The sequence below is a fragment of the Siniperca chuatsi genome, linkage group LG17 (assembly GCF_020085105.1).
Source record: "Siniperca chuatsi isolate FFG_IHB_CAS linkage group LG17, ASM2008510v1, whole genome shotgun sequence".
NCBI lineage: Eukaryota > Metazoa > Chordata > Actinopteri > Centrarchiformes > Sinipercidae > Siniperca > Siniperca chuatsi.
This window is the reverse complement of record NC_058058.1, coordinates 10160772-10177674: the sequence shown is the minus strand read 5'-3', so window position 1 is coordinate 10177674 and position 16903 is coordinate 10160772. Positions and strand designations below refer to the sequence as shown.

Genomic DNA, 16903 nt, shown 5'->3' with positions numbered 1-16903 from the left:
AATGCACAGGTTGGTGTGTCGGGCTCTGCAGTCTTGGGTGACTGTTCTGTCAACCAGGAGTTGGTGTTTGGCTCCTCTGGTTCCTCTGCCAATGCCCTTCTGCGCTTTGCTCATGTATTGATCCATGTGTCCACTTATCTTAGCCGCGATGATGCCTGACATGAGCTTCCATGTTGTGGAGAGACAGGTTATTGGCCGATAGTTGGATGGGACTGTACCCTTTGCGGGATCCTTCAGGATCAGGATTGTGCGCCCTTCGGTAAGCCATTCAGGTTGCGTCCATCATCTCTAGCAGCTGGTTCATTTGTGCTGCTAGGCGCTCATGGAGTGCAGTGAGCTTCTTTAGCCAGTAGGTGTGGATCCTGTCGGGGCCCGGTGCTGTCCAGTTCTTCATACCTGAGACTCTTTCTTGGATGTCTGCCGCTGTGACGGTGACTGGATTCTGTTCAGGGAGGTTGCTGTGGTCCTTTCTCAGGGCGGGCAGCCACTGTGCATCGCTGTTGTGTGATGCCTCCCTTTCCCATATACTTTTCCAGTACTGTTCCGTTTCCAGCCTTGGTGGGTCTGCTCTGCTGTTATTACCCTGCCATTGAGCGTACACTTTCGCAGGTTGAGTTGCGAACAGCCGGTTTATTCTTCTGGCTTCATTATCTCTCGTGTATCTCTTTAGGCGGCTGGCCAAGGCTTGGAGCCTTTGTTTGGCAGTTTCGAGTGCTTCAGGTATGGGCATCTGGTTGTACTTCTTGGGTACTTGCTTTCTCATTGCACCTCTCTCAGCCTCTGTCAGTTGGCTCACTTCTCTCCGGGCCTCCTTGATTTTTGCCTCCAACCTTCGTTTCCATGGTGGGTATTGTCTCTCATGGCTCCCATGGTTGCTCTTGTAGCCAAGCATCTCTAGGATCACTGCTGCTGAGGCGTATATCAGCTCATTGGTTTCAGTGATGGTTGTGGTAGGGATCGCTCTCAATGCTGCATTTACATCTTCTAGGTGAACTCGATGAGGCTGTGGAAAACCACCCTTGAGGCCACATGGTACTTCACTTAGCCATTGTAGTTGGCGTCGGGGTTGCCTTGTATTCATCCTCGCCATGATCTTATCTTTCAGGTCAGTCGCTGCCTCGTTCAGCGTGATTTCTCTTGGGGCTTCGTACCCAATCTCTGGTTGGGGAGCTGCTGGTTGCTCCCCTCTGACCTGTAGTCCTGGCTCCCCCTTGCCGTAGCATTTGTGTTGTACCTCGTCAATCTCAAGTTGTGATAGCAGTTGCCGCTTATGGATGTTGGAACACTGAGCTACTAGTTGCTTCGCCGTAAGCCTTGATTGTGGGTTTCGCAGTAACCATTCATCCCACATCCTGTGCATGTAACCCCTCTGACTAGGGTTACTGGAGTAGTAGCATTCCAACAGAGCCTTATTATCGCATCTCGCCCATCTCCGTCTTGTTCCAGTAGCCCATTTGTCGTCTCGATGCCCTGGTTCCCCAACACCTGACGCAGACCTTGTTTGGCCGGCATGTCATGTATTTCATTGTCACTCATCATCATCCGAGGGGGATTCGAACCCTTGTTCCCCCGTGAATGTCCCGTGGCCTACCAAATCGAGCTATCCAGCCGTTCCACACTGGATGATGGTCATTGCTCAATGCGTCCCGAAGGGGATTCGAACCCCGGTCCCCCGTGTGAAAGTCTCTATCCAGCCGCATATATATATATATATATATATATATATATATATATATATATATATAAATGTGTGTGTCATCTGTATAATTATGGTAATTTATTTTGTTGTTTTCCATAAGCTGAGCCAGTGGGAGCATGTAGATGTTAAATAGAAGAGTCCCCAGAATTGGGGAACTCCACATGTAATTTTTGTCCGCTCAGATGTGTAATTACCTATAGACACAAAGTAGCCCCTGTCCTTTTAGTAGGATTCAAACCAGTTTAACACTGTGCCCAGAAAGTCCCACCCAGTCGTTCTAGTAATATGTTGTGGTCGACCGTGTCGAATGCAGCACTGAGATCCAATAATACCAAGACTGAAATTCTGCCACTGTCTGTGTTTAAGTGGATGTCATTGAAGACTTTAACAAGAGCAGTCTCAGTGCTGTGGTGTGCAGAATCAGCATTGCTCCTCCTGGATCTGAGGTTCAACAAAGTCGATTGGAGCCTCCTTTCACAGCCCTTCTGGCCTCCCAGTACCTGTCTGCTGTTTCGTGGGAACCTTGGGCCAACCAAACCCGTAAGGCCTTCTTCTTCAGCTTGATGGCCTCCTTCACCACTGGTCTGTCCTGCAGTCTCCCCGGCCATCTGATCCCACTTACCACCAGTTGGTGATCAGTTGACAGCTCTGCTCCTCTCTTCATCTGAGTGTCCAAGACATAAGGCCACAGATCTGATTATACGACCACAAAGTCGATCACCGATCTTTGGCCTAAGGTGCTAGTACCAAGCACACTCTTCACATTTTTCTTCAAATGTGTTTTCTTTTCTTCTAACCTTATTAACATCAACATTTAGAAAATTATTGAAGTGGTAATGCTTCCCTTTGCCACAAACCGAGCTTGCACATTTGATCTAGGTGACAAAATATGGAAATGACCATAAGGCATTGTTATTACACCAACTGAGGAAATTTCATGCTTTATAAGTTATATGGGCTTTGCATGAACAAATTTTTTTTTTTGTTATTTTTATTTTATTTTGACAATAAGTTATCCAACATAGTGACGTTACTCCAGAGAGGTCTAATTCTCTGTTTGAACAAACTGTTGTAAAACAACAATAAGACAAATTCAAATAGATGTATTTGTAGTTGTAGAGCTATGTAAAAAACATCAATCACAGATATAGAGCATAATGAAAATCCATTGTATTTAATCATGTTTTTTTACAGCTGGGATCTCTGAGACCCCAAACAGAGGTAATTGCATTTTCTGTAGTGTATTTCTGAAACTTGTCATCAGTTCAAAATCATGTTTATAAGCAATTATCATAAAATTAGGAAAAGCTGATAAAACAATGTTAACTATGTTTTTTGAGTTGTTTGAGCTGTTTTTTGAACTGTTAAAGTGGGTCTGAGGTCTCCAGGACTCCAAACAAAAATAATAATGGGGTTAAAAAAAAAGGAATACACAACATGAAGAGCTGATATTGTATCTTGAAATTGAATGCGGTGTCGTCAAACCTAGTACATAACTTGTCTAATATCCTCGGCCAGTAATATGATCTTCAGCTCAGGTGACAGAGACTATTGGATACTCCACTTAGCCACCCAGGGGATCACAGCGACATTCGGTTGCTATAAACCTTCAGCAATGAAATAAAGTAGCGTAGCCGACCACCTCGCTTCTCCACAGCTCATGTCAAACCTTAGCTTCTTGAAATGCATTGAGTTTTCTCCAAGCTCAGCCTACAAGCGTGCTACTTAAGCCAGCCAGGCAGCACTGTACAGCGTAGCTTTAATACTAGAATCCATGTTGGAAAAAAAAATACAGACAGCCTCCTACTTTATATGATGACAAAGCTCAATTTGATGTGATAAAACCTGACTTTTCAATTGAGAACGCTATAAGACACTTCATGAAACTTTTATGTGGCATTCGAAATACAATATATGGCCAAGTGTTTGCTCTGAACAAGCTACAGGATAAATCCACAGTGTGTTTGTGTGTGTCTGTGTGTGTGTGTGTGTGTTCTACTTTGCAAGTGTGGTTTTCTCTCTTATATAGACAGAGAGACCTTTGTATAGACAGAGATCTGTCAGTTACTACACCATTTTTGTATTAAGGTAACAGAATTTCACATTTACATTATGTCCTATATACCTAATATGAATTTGACAAACTAATTCTGCTGTCTTCTCCTCTTTCTCTTCTCTCTACCTTCCTCTACTCTTTTCTCCACTCTCCTTCCCCTCTTCCTCTTCTTCCTTCCCCCTCTGTCCCTTCTCAGGTTCTATTCATCGCCTTACAGCATCGCCACCAACCGCATGATTGCACAGACCTCCATCACGCCCTTCATCGCTGCTTCCCCTGTTTCTACATATCAGGTGGGCCATAATGCACTGCATTATGGGTAGATTGCTGTCTGTGTATGTGTAATAGGAGGGTTTGCTTTGTGTAGGGAGATGGAAGAGAGGAGGCGGGCTGCAAAACAGCGTGAGGTTCTCTCTTCTTCTCTCATCGTTTCTTCGCCGCTCCAGCTGTGCTCGATGACATCTGTTTCGTAGGCGGCAAACACAACAGGCATCAGAAAACAAGTTACAAAAAAAGGGATTAAAAAGGCTGACAGGGTAGAAAAAAAATAAAATCACCCATCAAGAATGAAAGTAAAATGGAAAAACAAACACTTTCCTCCCTCCCAGTGTCCTGACCTCTTTTGTGCCCCCTCAGCTGCTAATGCAATGAAGTTTTTTAATTTTATTTTATTTTTACAAACTTCAAAACAGTCACTTCCTCTTCCAAAGTGAATTTCCACATTTCTCACGGCTGTGATCTGTGGAGTAATGAAACAGTACAGAACAGTAACGTGAAAATTGGCTGTGTGAAATGTCAAGAGCGTTAACCGTTTTCCGTCACTGCACATTTCACGCAGCACCCTTTGCCGAATCTCAACATCAAGAGGCACTGCCACTGTGCCCTCTCGATCAGACACTATCGTTTAACATCGGTTCTGTTTGGTATGCAGAGACAGACAGACAAGGAGAGTGAGCAAGAGAAAGGAGATGAAGGATAGATGGGAAAATAGAAGGGACAGATGGAGAGAAAGACATCTAGGGAGAGGAGGAAGGATAGCACGGGTGGTGGTGATGGCGACGGCTTGGGTGGGGGGGCAGACGAGGGGTGCTGCTGAAGGTTGCCGTGCCCGTCTTTGAGGCACGCTTGATTAAAACTCTGGTCCAGTACCTGCGGTGGAAGGGTAGGGGAAAGAGGAGGAGGGAGAAAAGTGGGCCAGGGCGCGTCTCTAATCCGCTCTCGGAAGGCTTCCCAAATTGATTTATCAAAAACAATGGCCAGGCTTTTGAGGAATATTAATCCTCACAGTTTCAATATCGGGCAGCTCTGCCATCGCTTCCTGTAATATTGCCCTTCAGCCAGTCACGGCAGGAAGGTGAGTCCTTCATCTTCTGTTCAAGTACAAAGAGACAGAAGAAAAAGTGAAGACAAGCCAGGCAGCCACATATGCCAGACAAAAGGAAATCACTTCCTTTTATGGTGGAAACTATCGCCTTTGTAATGAAAATCTCAAGGTGCATAGAAATGACTGTATGCCATTCCTTCTTTTATGTTTATGTTAAGTGGATATTTTTTGAGCTACTAGTTTGAAGGCATTGATTTATCTCATCTGCAAATGACCCATGCCAACAGCAGTGTTCTGGTGTTCTTTTAAGCCTGGCTCCGGTGAGCTTGAACGATGATTGGCTTTGTTTCCTGGAAAAAGAGCTTTGATGATCCACATGACATGCAGGAGCCAGTCCAGGCCAGATCACTACCAAGATCTCAGCTAGTGCCGCCAGCCAGCCGTGGCCTGGTTTACATCACTCGTGCTACAGACTGGCTCACTGGCTGACTAAATATGTTGCTGGCTGGCTTAGTAACCAGCTAACTGGCTGGCTGTTTGGCTTTACATGTGACTGGTTGGATGGATGGCCAACTGGCTGACCGTGCGGCTGAATGACTGACTGACCGACTTTTTGGCTTATTGGCTGACAGGCTGTTTTAAATGGTAACGCAAGCTGTGAAGTTCAGCCAGAGGTAGGGAACTTCTTAGGTCAAGAACATTATACCGTTCACTCACACTGAACATACTGTAGCTACAGAATAACTGCACCCTACTAACTGTTGTAATGTAGAATAAGCAAAACCATTCTGTCAGAGCTGTCTGTCATTTGAGGAAAATCTAAGTCCAAATCAAGTCCTCACAAGTTAAGTCTTTCGGGTCTCTGAATGCTGCATTTGAGCATTTTCCATTCAAAGCTGTCTTGATAGTACTTTCTTGCATAACTGATCTGCCTGTGGCTGTCTGGTTTATTTTTTTATTGTTCTGTAATTTTAACAGGTTTAACAAAAACTTGAGACTTGAATGTGTTTGATTTTGAGTCTCAAGTCAAGCCTTAAGGTACTCAAGTCCCAATGAAGTCTCAAATCCTTATTATTGTAATTTAAAGGCACCTATAGACTGTGTGACAAGTTCAATGCATGTGCAATGCTCACAGGCCTTTCACACCAAATTGCGCAAAGTAAAGCCATCATTTCCATCAGAGACAGAGGCAGCTGCATGAGCCATAGTGGAACACACTGCACTGTTTTTCTGTCAAGTTGTGCAGCAAAAGTTCAACTAAACTGAACTTTGAACCCCAAATACGTTGACCTCCACAACACACATCTAATTAGATTCTGGCATTGGGGGGAGGCAGAAGTTATGACAGTGAAAATTTTATAATAGAGAATTAAATTTTGTACATATCTGAATTCCCAGAGTTCTGTAACTCTACTTTCCAGCCCTACTGGGACTCTGCCTGGCAGAATATATCAGAGGAGACAGGGATACCGGTTATCAAATAAATTTTGTGATTGCTTACATTTTGATGTAGTCAGTAGCATCGTAGTTAGCCGTTTTGTGCTGCCCTTCATTCTGCGTTCTACCCGTGCAAACTTTTAATTGGATCTGAAACTGCCGATAATGTGCAAGATGGGTCTAATAAGGTCTTGGTTCACAGTCCATTTCAAACTGAACAATATCAGTTTTAAGGCATGTGAGATGGTGCAATGACTGTCTGCAGCACTAGAGTGGAAATGGTGGGGGGACAGATACAAGCAGAGACACATTCTCAACTCGCATCATCCATCTGCGCTACTCTTATATTTTGAAAATGTAGCAAAATCGTAAACAAGCATTGACATTGGTCATGGTACTGGCACTTCTGCCAACCTCAAAACAAGAGGAGGGGGAGATTGTGAAGCCAGTCGTGACCAGGGAATAGAACTAAATGGAATACCGATTTTGCCAGCGGTAAATGTGTTTAGAATTACACTAGCTCTCTGGTGTATTCTGTGTCATTTCATATTGTATTCTGATTGGTTGGTTTGCAAACATGGGTCGTAGCAGTAATCACATTGTGGGAATCGGCCGTGAGTGGACTCATTATAATCTAAACCAGATTGATTTACCACCAAAGATTTCATCACATTTCTTTCACGATTGTCAACTTTCGTCTAGAACAGCCCAAAGTCACACAGTGTAAAGGGGCCTTAAGTCTGACTAGAGTCTAAGTCTCAAATCTCAAGACAACAGCTCTGCTCTCTATTATATAAATCACATGATGATCATGCAGTATCTTAGTTAGAAAATTCTGAAGATAAGTAATTAAAGATAAGATTTTTTCTGTCTATCTGCTGTCCCGTTCAGCTGGGGAGAACAAATACTGCCATGCATAAACAAACAGACTTGGCTTCATGTTATAGAATATCAAGCTTGTTTAGGTGTGGATCCAAATCACGTGTTTGGGTTGGCTCAGAGGATTGATTGCTCTTGATAGCAGATTATTCCATGTTTGTCTTTGTTTAATCTAATCATTTTACCAGGATCAGTGGCCAGCCTGTGTGTTTGTCTGCTACAAGCTGTCTAATCCCTCTCTCCAGTACATCTAAAAGCTCTGTTTGTTCCTCCATTCTCCCAGTTTCTTGATCATTGTCCCTGTCACTGTTTCACTATCTCGTTAACATTCTCATCCACACCATGCAAATGTAAATATGCATGTCTGTATATGTTTTCCTCTGGTAATAGCTTGACATACCTCTGAATTCTGGCCAACAAAAAAGAAAGGTTCTGTCCACCTCTCTCAAATTCCTTTTCTTTTGTCTTTTCTTTTCTTTTGACTTTTAAATAATAAGCTGTCTGTCCCTTAAACTTTCACAATGTTTCACCCCTCTTGCAACAGCACTGCGCATGGTATTAATATTATTATTATAGAGAAGGAACCTAATTTATGGGCTCCATGCACAAGTCATACTGTTGGCAATAATGAGAAGGCAGGGGGGAGATTTGCTGCCTCCAGACTTTCAAATTCTTTTTGTAATTCTTTGGCATGACTTAATCTGTGTAAAGTTCAGCCATTTTGGTGCATTAAAACCAATGCAATCATTTTAAAACCTCCAGACTTGAGAGTATTTGAACATATTGTGAATATTTGAGCATCATTTATTGCTTTATGTGGGATACTACTTGGATCTGTCTAAGAATGAGGACAATTTATATCATTTTACATTTTATGTGTTTCTCCTCAGGTCCAGAGTACGTCATGGATGCCTCATCAACAATATGTTATGCAACCTACAGTAAGTACTCTACCATTCACCTGCAGTAGCTGCTCTTGACTCCCCATTGGGGCCCACCCTTAGTTGAAAATCTATGGTTTGCCTCCAGTTTCTCCTTTCTGCACAGTATTTAGCCAAAGTTGTTGAAAGGTTTTTAGGAGGAACTCGTTAAAAGACGTTTATTTCACATGAACGCTGAAAATAGTTTACAACATGAAGGATTTTGTTATATTTAGAGCAATACGAATGATCAGATTCTGTCTGGAAAAACGTTTAAGCCACATGCTTCCTCTGTTGCAGGTCAAAAACCAACTAAATTGCATACATGCACATACCATTAGAGTACTACAAAAAAACTTGTGATAGCTAAATGATTACACCACTTTTGTCCTGCAGTTACTATACACAGCTCTATAAAAGCATATTATTCCATTCTGATAACCACATGTTTCCATCTTTCTTTGTACAAACACATTTTTATTTTTTTGGTTGGGAGTTTATAGGTGTTGGATATGCCAGAAAGCGATTCAGCATCATTTACCAGACCACAGTACAATACAGACAGACTGTTGCCCTGGGTTACCAGCCCAGACAGCAGACAGGGAAAAAATTAATATTAATTAGATTTAGTTCACCAACAACACAATCTGCCACAGTAGAGCTGAGGTAGTCACATTGCATCCAATGGTATTCAGTCATCCTAGTTTAAGAGTACAGAACATTAGTTTTCTGAGAGCCCAACATTTTAACACTGAGTTATTTTATATTTTCTTCACAGGTAAAATCATGTTTTACTTCTTCTAGTGAAATTTGATGTTTCACTTTTTGATTGCAAGTTTCAATCAACAAATACAAATGTTTCAAGAATGTTTTTAGAGACTAAAATAGCCCACCGTTTATATTCACTTTTTGGAGCCATGTTTTCTGTCACGTACCAACAGGATGGTTTGGAATATATCCCAGATTTGCCTCCCTCATGTAGCATTTAGCAACAAAAAGCATCAGTAGTTTAGTAAATTGTTGTAAGGTTGAGCTTTAATTGATCCAAGCGCCATGAGTGTTCTCATTTTGTTGCTTAGAGGTTTTAAATCATTCTGCCACAGGCTTTAATGTTTGCTTGAGGCTTTTTGTGGCCCCTGAAGCACATTTGGTGTACATTGTTCTTCATTGAACCAGTCAAGGGCTCATGTATTTGATTCTTTACAATCGTGAAACAGTTACACTGTACCACAGACAAGAATTAGCAAAATGTACTTCTTACTTAAAGTCTACAGTACAGTGCCCTGTAGTACAATACAGAGTGCACTTGAGTATTTGAGTATTTCATACAGTTGAGTAAAACATATTGATGTTAAAGTCTGCTATGCTACTATGACGTGCATTATAGTACAGTACATAATAAGCATGTCAATATTGTATAATGTTATTAATGCAGGAAGTTATTTTCTCTTTGGAAAAGAAATTGCCAAGAAGTTACCTCTAAGGAATCACACAGCCACATAATTTAACTCATGCTTTAGTATAAAATTTCACTACTCTGTACTAATGAGTAAATTAATATGCATGCAGGTGAATAGCTAACGCCTTACTATCAGGATTTATGAACCAAGATGTTTGGGAAATATCTTGTAGTGCAGTGACATTATATGGTGAAACACACACTTAAACTACAAAACTGGAGAAGGCACACATTGTATAGTTGGCAAATATCAACCTAAAATCTTTATACCTGAATAATTATTATGTATATGTATTGTTATTCAATAATAAACAGTAATTGCATCACCAATTTCAAAATGTATATTTTTTTACATTTTTATGAATTATTATCCCTGAAAAATGTAATATTATAGTGCAGTTTTTTTACATGAATCAATTGTGCTTCCATTAGCAGTTACTCAGTTTTGTTGTTGTCATTGATTTGTTTTGGGGGGGTTTTAAGGTACAAAGCAAATTCATTAACAGTCAAAAAAATTTTTAAATTGGCCAGAGTTAACCAAGAAGGCAAATTTTCATCTGGTGCAAATGTTAATAGGCACCCTAAAAATAAAATTAACTGATATTTTCTATGAGTACTTTCTGTTTGTACTTTCATTGAAAAAAGCCTCAAGCAACCCATGAAAGTGTCAATAGCATTGTTAACCTGAGTCAAAAAGACAACTGCTTGCGAGTCCCTGTGACTGAACAAATTGGGAAACACTGGACTGATGGTCCAGCACTCACTCACTGGAGGAGTGCTCAACCAGCTGCGTAGCTCCCCACTGTGGCCATTTACCACTCAGTCCAACCCATCTCACTTACACTCCCGCTGTGGGACAGTGAACATGTAATCTGGTCGCAGCAGGCCACCAGCCAGGCAGACACACACACACACACACACACACACACTACACCCAGCTGCAGCTGCCCTCCAAGCCACTCAGTCGGCCTTTCAGCCACGCAACCTCCTGCCTTTCCTACGAGTATCTTAACTCACCCAGCCTTCTCTTCCCTGCTGTAGTTTGCTACCTTCGCATTCAGGGCTGCACTTTCCTGGTGACACTTGTTTTACACAGGATTAAAGCTAGCTCACTAACAAGCTAACTATTTTTGCTGCTACTGCTGAGTCTGCCTGTTGTGAGAGTGCAGATGTTATGGGTGGTAAACAGTATTACAAGCTGAATGACAAGAATTAGTTTTTAATAGTGTAACTACTCAGCTTGTGCAGTGCCGTCTATTGTGTGCAAGTGTGTATGTGTGTGCTTCTGCATACACGTGCACATAGGTGTATCTGTATGTGTCCTAGGGCTGGGACAATCTCGAAATGGGATCGCAATCAAATTTATGTCGATTTCAGTGATAAGCCTTGTACAATTTTACTCTATGGATAGATCTAACAGCCTATCGCGTAGCAAAAATAAATGCGACCGCAGCTAGTCAGTCTGTAGTTTTTGGCTTGCACACCAATGTACACGCCTACTTCCTACCACAAAGCAATGTTTGAATTAACAACGGTAAGGAACGGGAACCGTAAAAAGAAAGCTCTAGAAAGCATAGCTAGAAACTCGGAATTGGAAAAAACGAGTGGAACTGGTAAGGGGCACGACAGCGAAGGTGAACGTGAACAAGAATTATCCTCCAAAGATGAGGAAATTGTTGAAAGAAAAGGAGCTACGACGTCCATTATATGGAAGTGGTTTGGTTACCTAAAAAATGCAGAGGCGCAGATTAAGACAGTCTGCAAACTGTTGTCGGTCAGTGTCAGCGAAGTCAGAAAACACCACAAATCTTTTCAATCACCTGAAAAGGTACCATCCCAAATGACCACACCGAAAGCATGAAAATGCAGGCACATGTTAGTCCCTCCATGAGTGTTAGTAGCGCAAGCGGGTCAATACCGAAACAGCAGTCCATCCGGCATCTTTTGTGTGCATTACCCCATACGAAAAGTGATCCAAAAGATGCAAGGAGATAACAAGCACAGTTTCGTACTGCATAGTAAAAGACATGATGCCCCTGAGCACAGTTTAACGGAATGGGTTCAGGAAACTGATCTTGATCTTAGTTGTGCCAGTTCCTTTGTGATCCAGACTTTTTCTGTCTCAGTAATGTACCTCTACAAATATTTGAGACTGAGTTTGCTTTCCTGCCAAAATAATTTGTGATTGTAATCACATCTTTTGTTTAATTATTTTAATACGTTACAAGGCAGGCTAACTTGAGTTGCTTTGTTAAGGCAGATAGATATTTTTTGCACAGTTAAATGTTTACGTTGTTTGTTTATGTTGTTCTATTTTTTTATTAATAAACTATTCTAATGTTTAAATAATAACCCTCTGGTTTTTTCAGGCTTCAGTCATTATAGTCTTCAAACTGGCAGCATTATCAAATTATATATCGTGATAAATGTCAATATCGATCAATATGGGGGGGGGGAAACGTGATTATATTTGTTGCCATGTCGCCCAGCCCTAATGTGTCCATGTGTTTATTTAAATATGCATACCATTTTCTTCATTTTCTGGCAGCTTCTCAGACTCTCAAGTCATGTGTTGTTATGGTTTGTCTGTCAGCACACAGACAGAACATACACAGCCTCATCATCTATGTTTGTGTAACTGCTCGTGTTTGCCTGATACATGTTTGTGTCCACTGAATGTGTTAGGTAGTGCCATATGTGTTGTCCGTACTGGTTATTCCCAACCAGCCCATACGGCTGCCTGACGGCCATCCATCTTCCAGCCTTATGTCATGAGGCCTCTTGGAGCCATTGGCAGTAGCCACTAACCAGTAGCCACATTGTATTGGGGTGTACATCTCATCATGCCTTCATGCCAGCAGTAGCCATGTGGCCATATCCGTCCCCATGGCCCCATCCCCAATGTGTTCAAATGGCTCTCTCTGTCACCAAACGGCTGGTAGGTGCTCACCCCAGCTGTCACCGCCATCAGTGGATAGCTACCAATCTGTCTCCCTTTATGACCCACACTCATATCCGCTACCAGCTACATACACAGCAGACCGCCCCTTACACACACACAGCCAGCCACCAGGTCAGTGAATCACATCAAATTAGCCAAGCATGGTAGCTTCAAGAGCTCGGGGGCCTACTCAAAGCATTAAAAACCAATTGATTGTGCTGCAGTTTGGTGGCTCTCACCAATTGTCGCGTGTTAAACCAATGGAGCATTGTGCAATGGCGCTCCTGGTGTCCAGGCAATATGGAGGCGGCCAAGCATGGAAGGAGAAGGGGTCACAGTTAGCCAGCCAGACTGTGTAGAATAGAACAGACACAGCCTATGTGTAATTGTATACTTGTATTGCAATTATTTGTATGTAATTAAACTGGATTCACAAAAGAATAGACTAGCTGTCAAATTAGTTAAATTATCCTTCATTCCAAGGACGAAACAAAGTGTCATCAGAGAAAGATAAACATTAGGCTCCATAAGAAGTACAACACAGTAATTAAACTAGAAAACATATACAAAGAGTCCACAAGAATAAAATTTAAAAGAGTAAAACACATAACAGTTAGCCCAATGGTAAATAAACACTTTAGGCTATCTTTTTGCTTCACAGTAGCAATTTAGGTTAAACTGCTTTACTAATAGGTTGAACCTCTATGAGGTTACAGAGAGTCACAAGAAAAAGAGTAAAACAGTTTTCCCAACAGTAATTAGGCCTACAGTTACATAAAATGCCTATTAGCAACACATTAGCCTCAGAGAGTTAATGGCTAGCATGGTTAGCAGTAAATCGATCACAGCTAAACTAAATTAACATATCATAAATTAGCAATCACTAAACAGTTATAATTGAAGATTATCTACAGATAATGCTTCAACCAGGGAAACAATGTCAGCAATGTCTGTTTGTTTGATCACAGATCAGACAAAAGGCAAGATGAAACAGTGTCATTTGAGCTGTAACTGTACCAGGTGTGGTTGCTACTTGCAAAAGAATGTTCAACCAAAACCACAACTGCAGGTGGCTGTGTCCGTAGAGAAATATTCCCTTCCTTTTAGAGACGAAGAGAATCTTTCAGATCCAAATTCTGTATCCAGCTACAGTCTATGCGATATGCACAAGGCTAATGATATTCTGGCATCACCTGAAATACAACTTAACATTGTGTTACTGGGAGAGACTCTCTGTAAACATATAAAACAGATAAGACATATTTAACAGTTAGATACACTGTAAAAATGTATATACTGTAAATCTTCTTGTACATTCATACAAAATGTAACTAATATATAATGCTAAACTATTCTAAATGCAAACATGGTGAGTTTGAATTTCTCCATGCACTCTAAAAACAAGATTTTTCATTGTGTGTTTGCAAGTTATGTGACATTACTGTCATGTCTTTCGTTTGGATAGAAACGTATTTTAATCTGCGCTAATCTACCATTAGTGTTAGCTATACTGACTGAAATTAAAACCTGTTCTTAAAGGAGCTCTAAGTGACATTCGCTACCACTAAATGTCGCACTAGAGCACCAGCATCTCAGACCAAAACAAATGGGCGCTAAGACGCACCAGAATCCATTGAGAAAAACAGTAATTTTACCTTGCAGATCATCATAAAACACACGTCATTCAAACTGGACAGAAACAAATTAAAACTCTTTGTAAGTCTTTCCACTGTTCCAACAATCACCAACTCTGGTTTGGTCAAAATAAACCCTTAATTCACCAAAATATTCTGGCTCTATGCCTCAACTGGCAGCCGTGAAATGGGCTGCAATGGCTGCTGTGGACAAATGCGTCCGTCAAAGTACTTCCACTAAAAGTGCTTGTTTTTGCCACTGACAGGCTCAGATTGTTATTCTAAGTGTCTGATAACATTATGGAAAGGATCACTACAGAGCTAGACCGTAAGATCAGTTTTGTTTAACCAGAAACAACCATTTTTTCACTCTCGCCCACTACCAGACTCCAATGAAAAAAACAATAATTTTACCTTGCAGAAACACACTTCATTTAAACTCTACAGAAACAAAATAAAAGTCACAAAAACCATCTTTGTTAGTCTTTTCACTCTTCCAACAATCACCAACTGGGGGGAAGTGGGGGTGTGACGTCATCCTCTGCTCAGGACGCCATTACTCCACTATATCTTTATATAGCAAATAGTTTGCTGCTGTATTAATGTTCAGAATCTCATTTACAGAACCTTTAAGTCATAAACACAGGAGAGAAAACAATTTGGATCAGACTTAGAAAAAGGATTACCAGAATTTTTTTTTCTCACTTGCCTCTCAGGGCTTCCACAGTTTGTTTTTATCTGACTAGATTAAGTTTGACAAGTCCATCCATATGAAACTGGACTTTATCCCGCAGTGGAGCTGGCACTTTGTTAGCAGTAAGCGAGAGAGTGAAGAGAGAACAGTTTTCAAAATTTGTTTACCTCCAATTAATGGTCGAGATGCAGTCGGCGTGGAACTTGATAGAAAGTGACAGTGTTTTTTATAGTGGACAGCTAAATGAGGTTTCAGCTTGTTCTTCCAGACGTTCTTCTTCTTTCTTTTTTCCTCTGTTTATCATTTCTCTCCCCTTTCTCTTCGTCTCTTCTTTCATACTGTCTCTCAGATCTTCTAATGCTGTGCTCTGTTGGGCAGTTAGGCGTGGGATGTCAGAACAGCATGACCACTTGCCTTTTGTGCTCTGTTCTTTCGTCAGTGCTACACAAGGCAGCAGACCTTGTAGAATAGGAGAAAACAGAAGAACTAAAGGCCCCAAAAGACAAATACACACATGCAGCTCACACACAGTGCCCAACTGCCTAAACACACATATTGTTTTAGTGCAGAAACACAGTCTTAATGGTAAATCTCACTTACGTACAGATCATCAATCACGCACATAGACTCTCATATTTGCTTCATACTGCCAAAGATTGCCGGAGTAGCTGCAGTGCCAGCCAAGCGCAGCATTGCTGTCTTTCCCCATGACTTATCCATCCTCTTTTTCTTCCTTTTCCTCACTGTGAACTGTATGTGCTTCAAGTGTGTGTTTGCTGGAGTACATTGGCACTTACATACTGGAGGTGAATTATTGAATTCCTCTCCATTGCACCCCAGCCAGTTTTCCATTGCTTCGTCTTTGAATACACGCTTGCTGGGCCTCTTAGAATTGAACCATAACTATCTGCCCTCATCGGATGGAGGTGAATCGGTGCACTGTGTGATACCCATCTCCCCGGTTGACATGAAAAACGCTTTGCGGATTCAGAAGGGGAACATTATGTTGGTCTCATGGATTTGACTGGCGAAGCAGAATTTGAGACAGGGCTACAGTCGTCCTTGAGTTGCTCTCACTGCTCTTTCTCTCCCCTCTCTATCTTTTCATCCCTCTCTCACTCCCTCTCTACTTCTTTCTATACATCTCCCTCTCCCTTCTCCCTGTTTTTGTCTCCCTACATCCCTCCTGCCTCTTTCTCCCTCTGTCACTCTCTTCTCTACTGCCTTTTCAGAGCACAACTGCAGCAACTGTGCTGGTGCCAGCAAAAAATCGTCTGTTCAGGTTTAAAGTTTCATTCATATAAGAGAGATATTGTTGCAGTGCCACAGGGTGACTGACAGAGAGATTGAGCGGCTGCATTTTCACTATAAGCTTTCGGATATTACCAAGAAAATGTTTGCAATAGTAGCAAAAATACATTTTGAGACAAAAGCTGAAATGCTTTGGTGGACAGGCTTTATTAGCTTGCTGTGTTTTTTAATTGGATTTCTAATCTTATTTGCTTTTGTAAATATTCTGGAGAGATCCTTGTGTGTGAAATGATCCATTTGTCTACAAAAGGCAGTCAGAGAATGGCTGATCTGAGCGTGGAGAGGAAAGGACCTCCCATGAAGACATGACAAATACTGTTACATGCTTCGTCACACACTATACCAATCCAAGCAAGTATCTTGTCCTCCTCAATTAGGACAAGTTACTGGTTTCTTTTTGATAAAAGCCTCATTACTGTGAGCATTTCATAGTCAAAAACAGTCAAAATAGGGATGAAATTAATAGTTTGGATCTCTCTCTTACTCGCAGACACACATACACTTATTCGTGCACAACAAAGCGTTGCCTTAATCAATCTCAGTCATGGC

At 41.5% G+C, this 16903-nt stretch overlaps 1 protein-coding gene across 5 annotated transcripts in view; it reads left to right on the top strand.

Moving 5' to 3' along the window:
• Positions 1–16903, top strand: part of rbms3 (RNA binding motif, single stranded interacting protein) — a 287297-nt gene that overhangs the window by 245673 nt on the left and 24721 nt on the right. For all 5 annotated transcript variants that reach the window (XM_044170807.1, XM_044170808.1, XM_044170812.1 and 2 more), the window contains 2 exons: positions 3952–4048; positions 8286–8336. In XM_044170807.1, coding sequence (XP_044026742.1) covers positions 3952–4048; positions 8286–8336 — 148 coding nt within the window. The remainder of the gene's footprint in view (positions 1–3951; positions 4049–8285; positions 8337–16903) is intronic.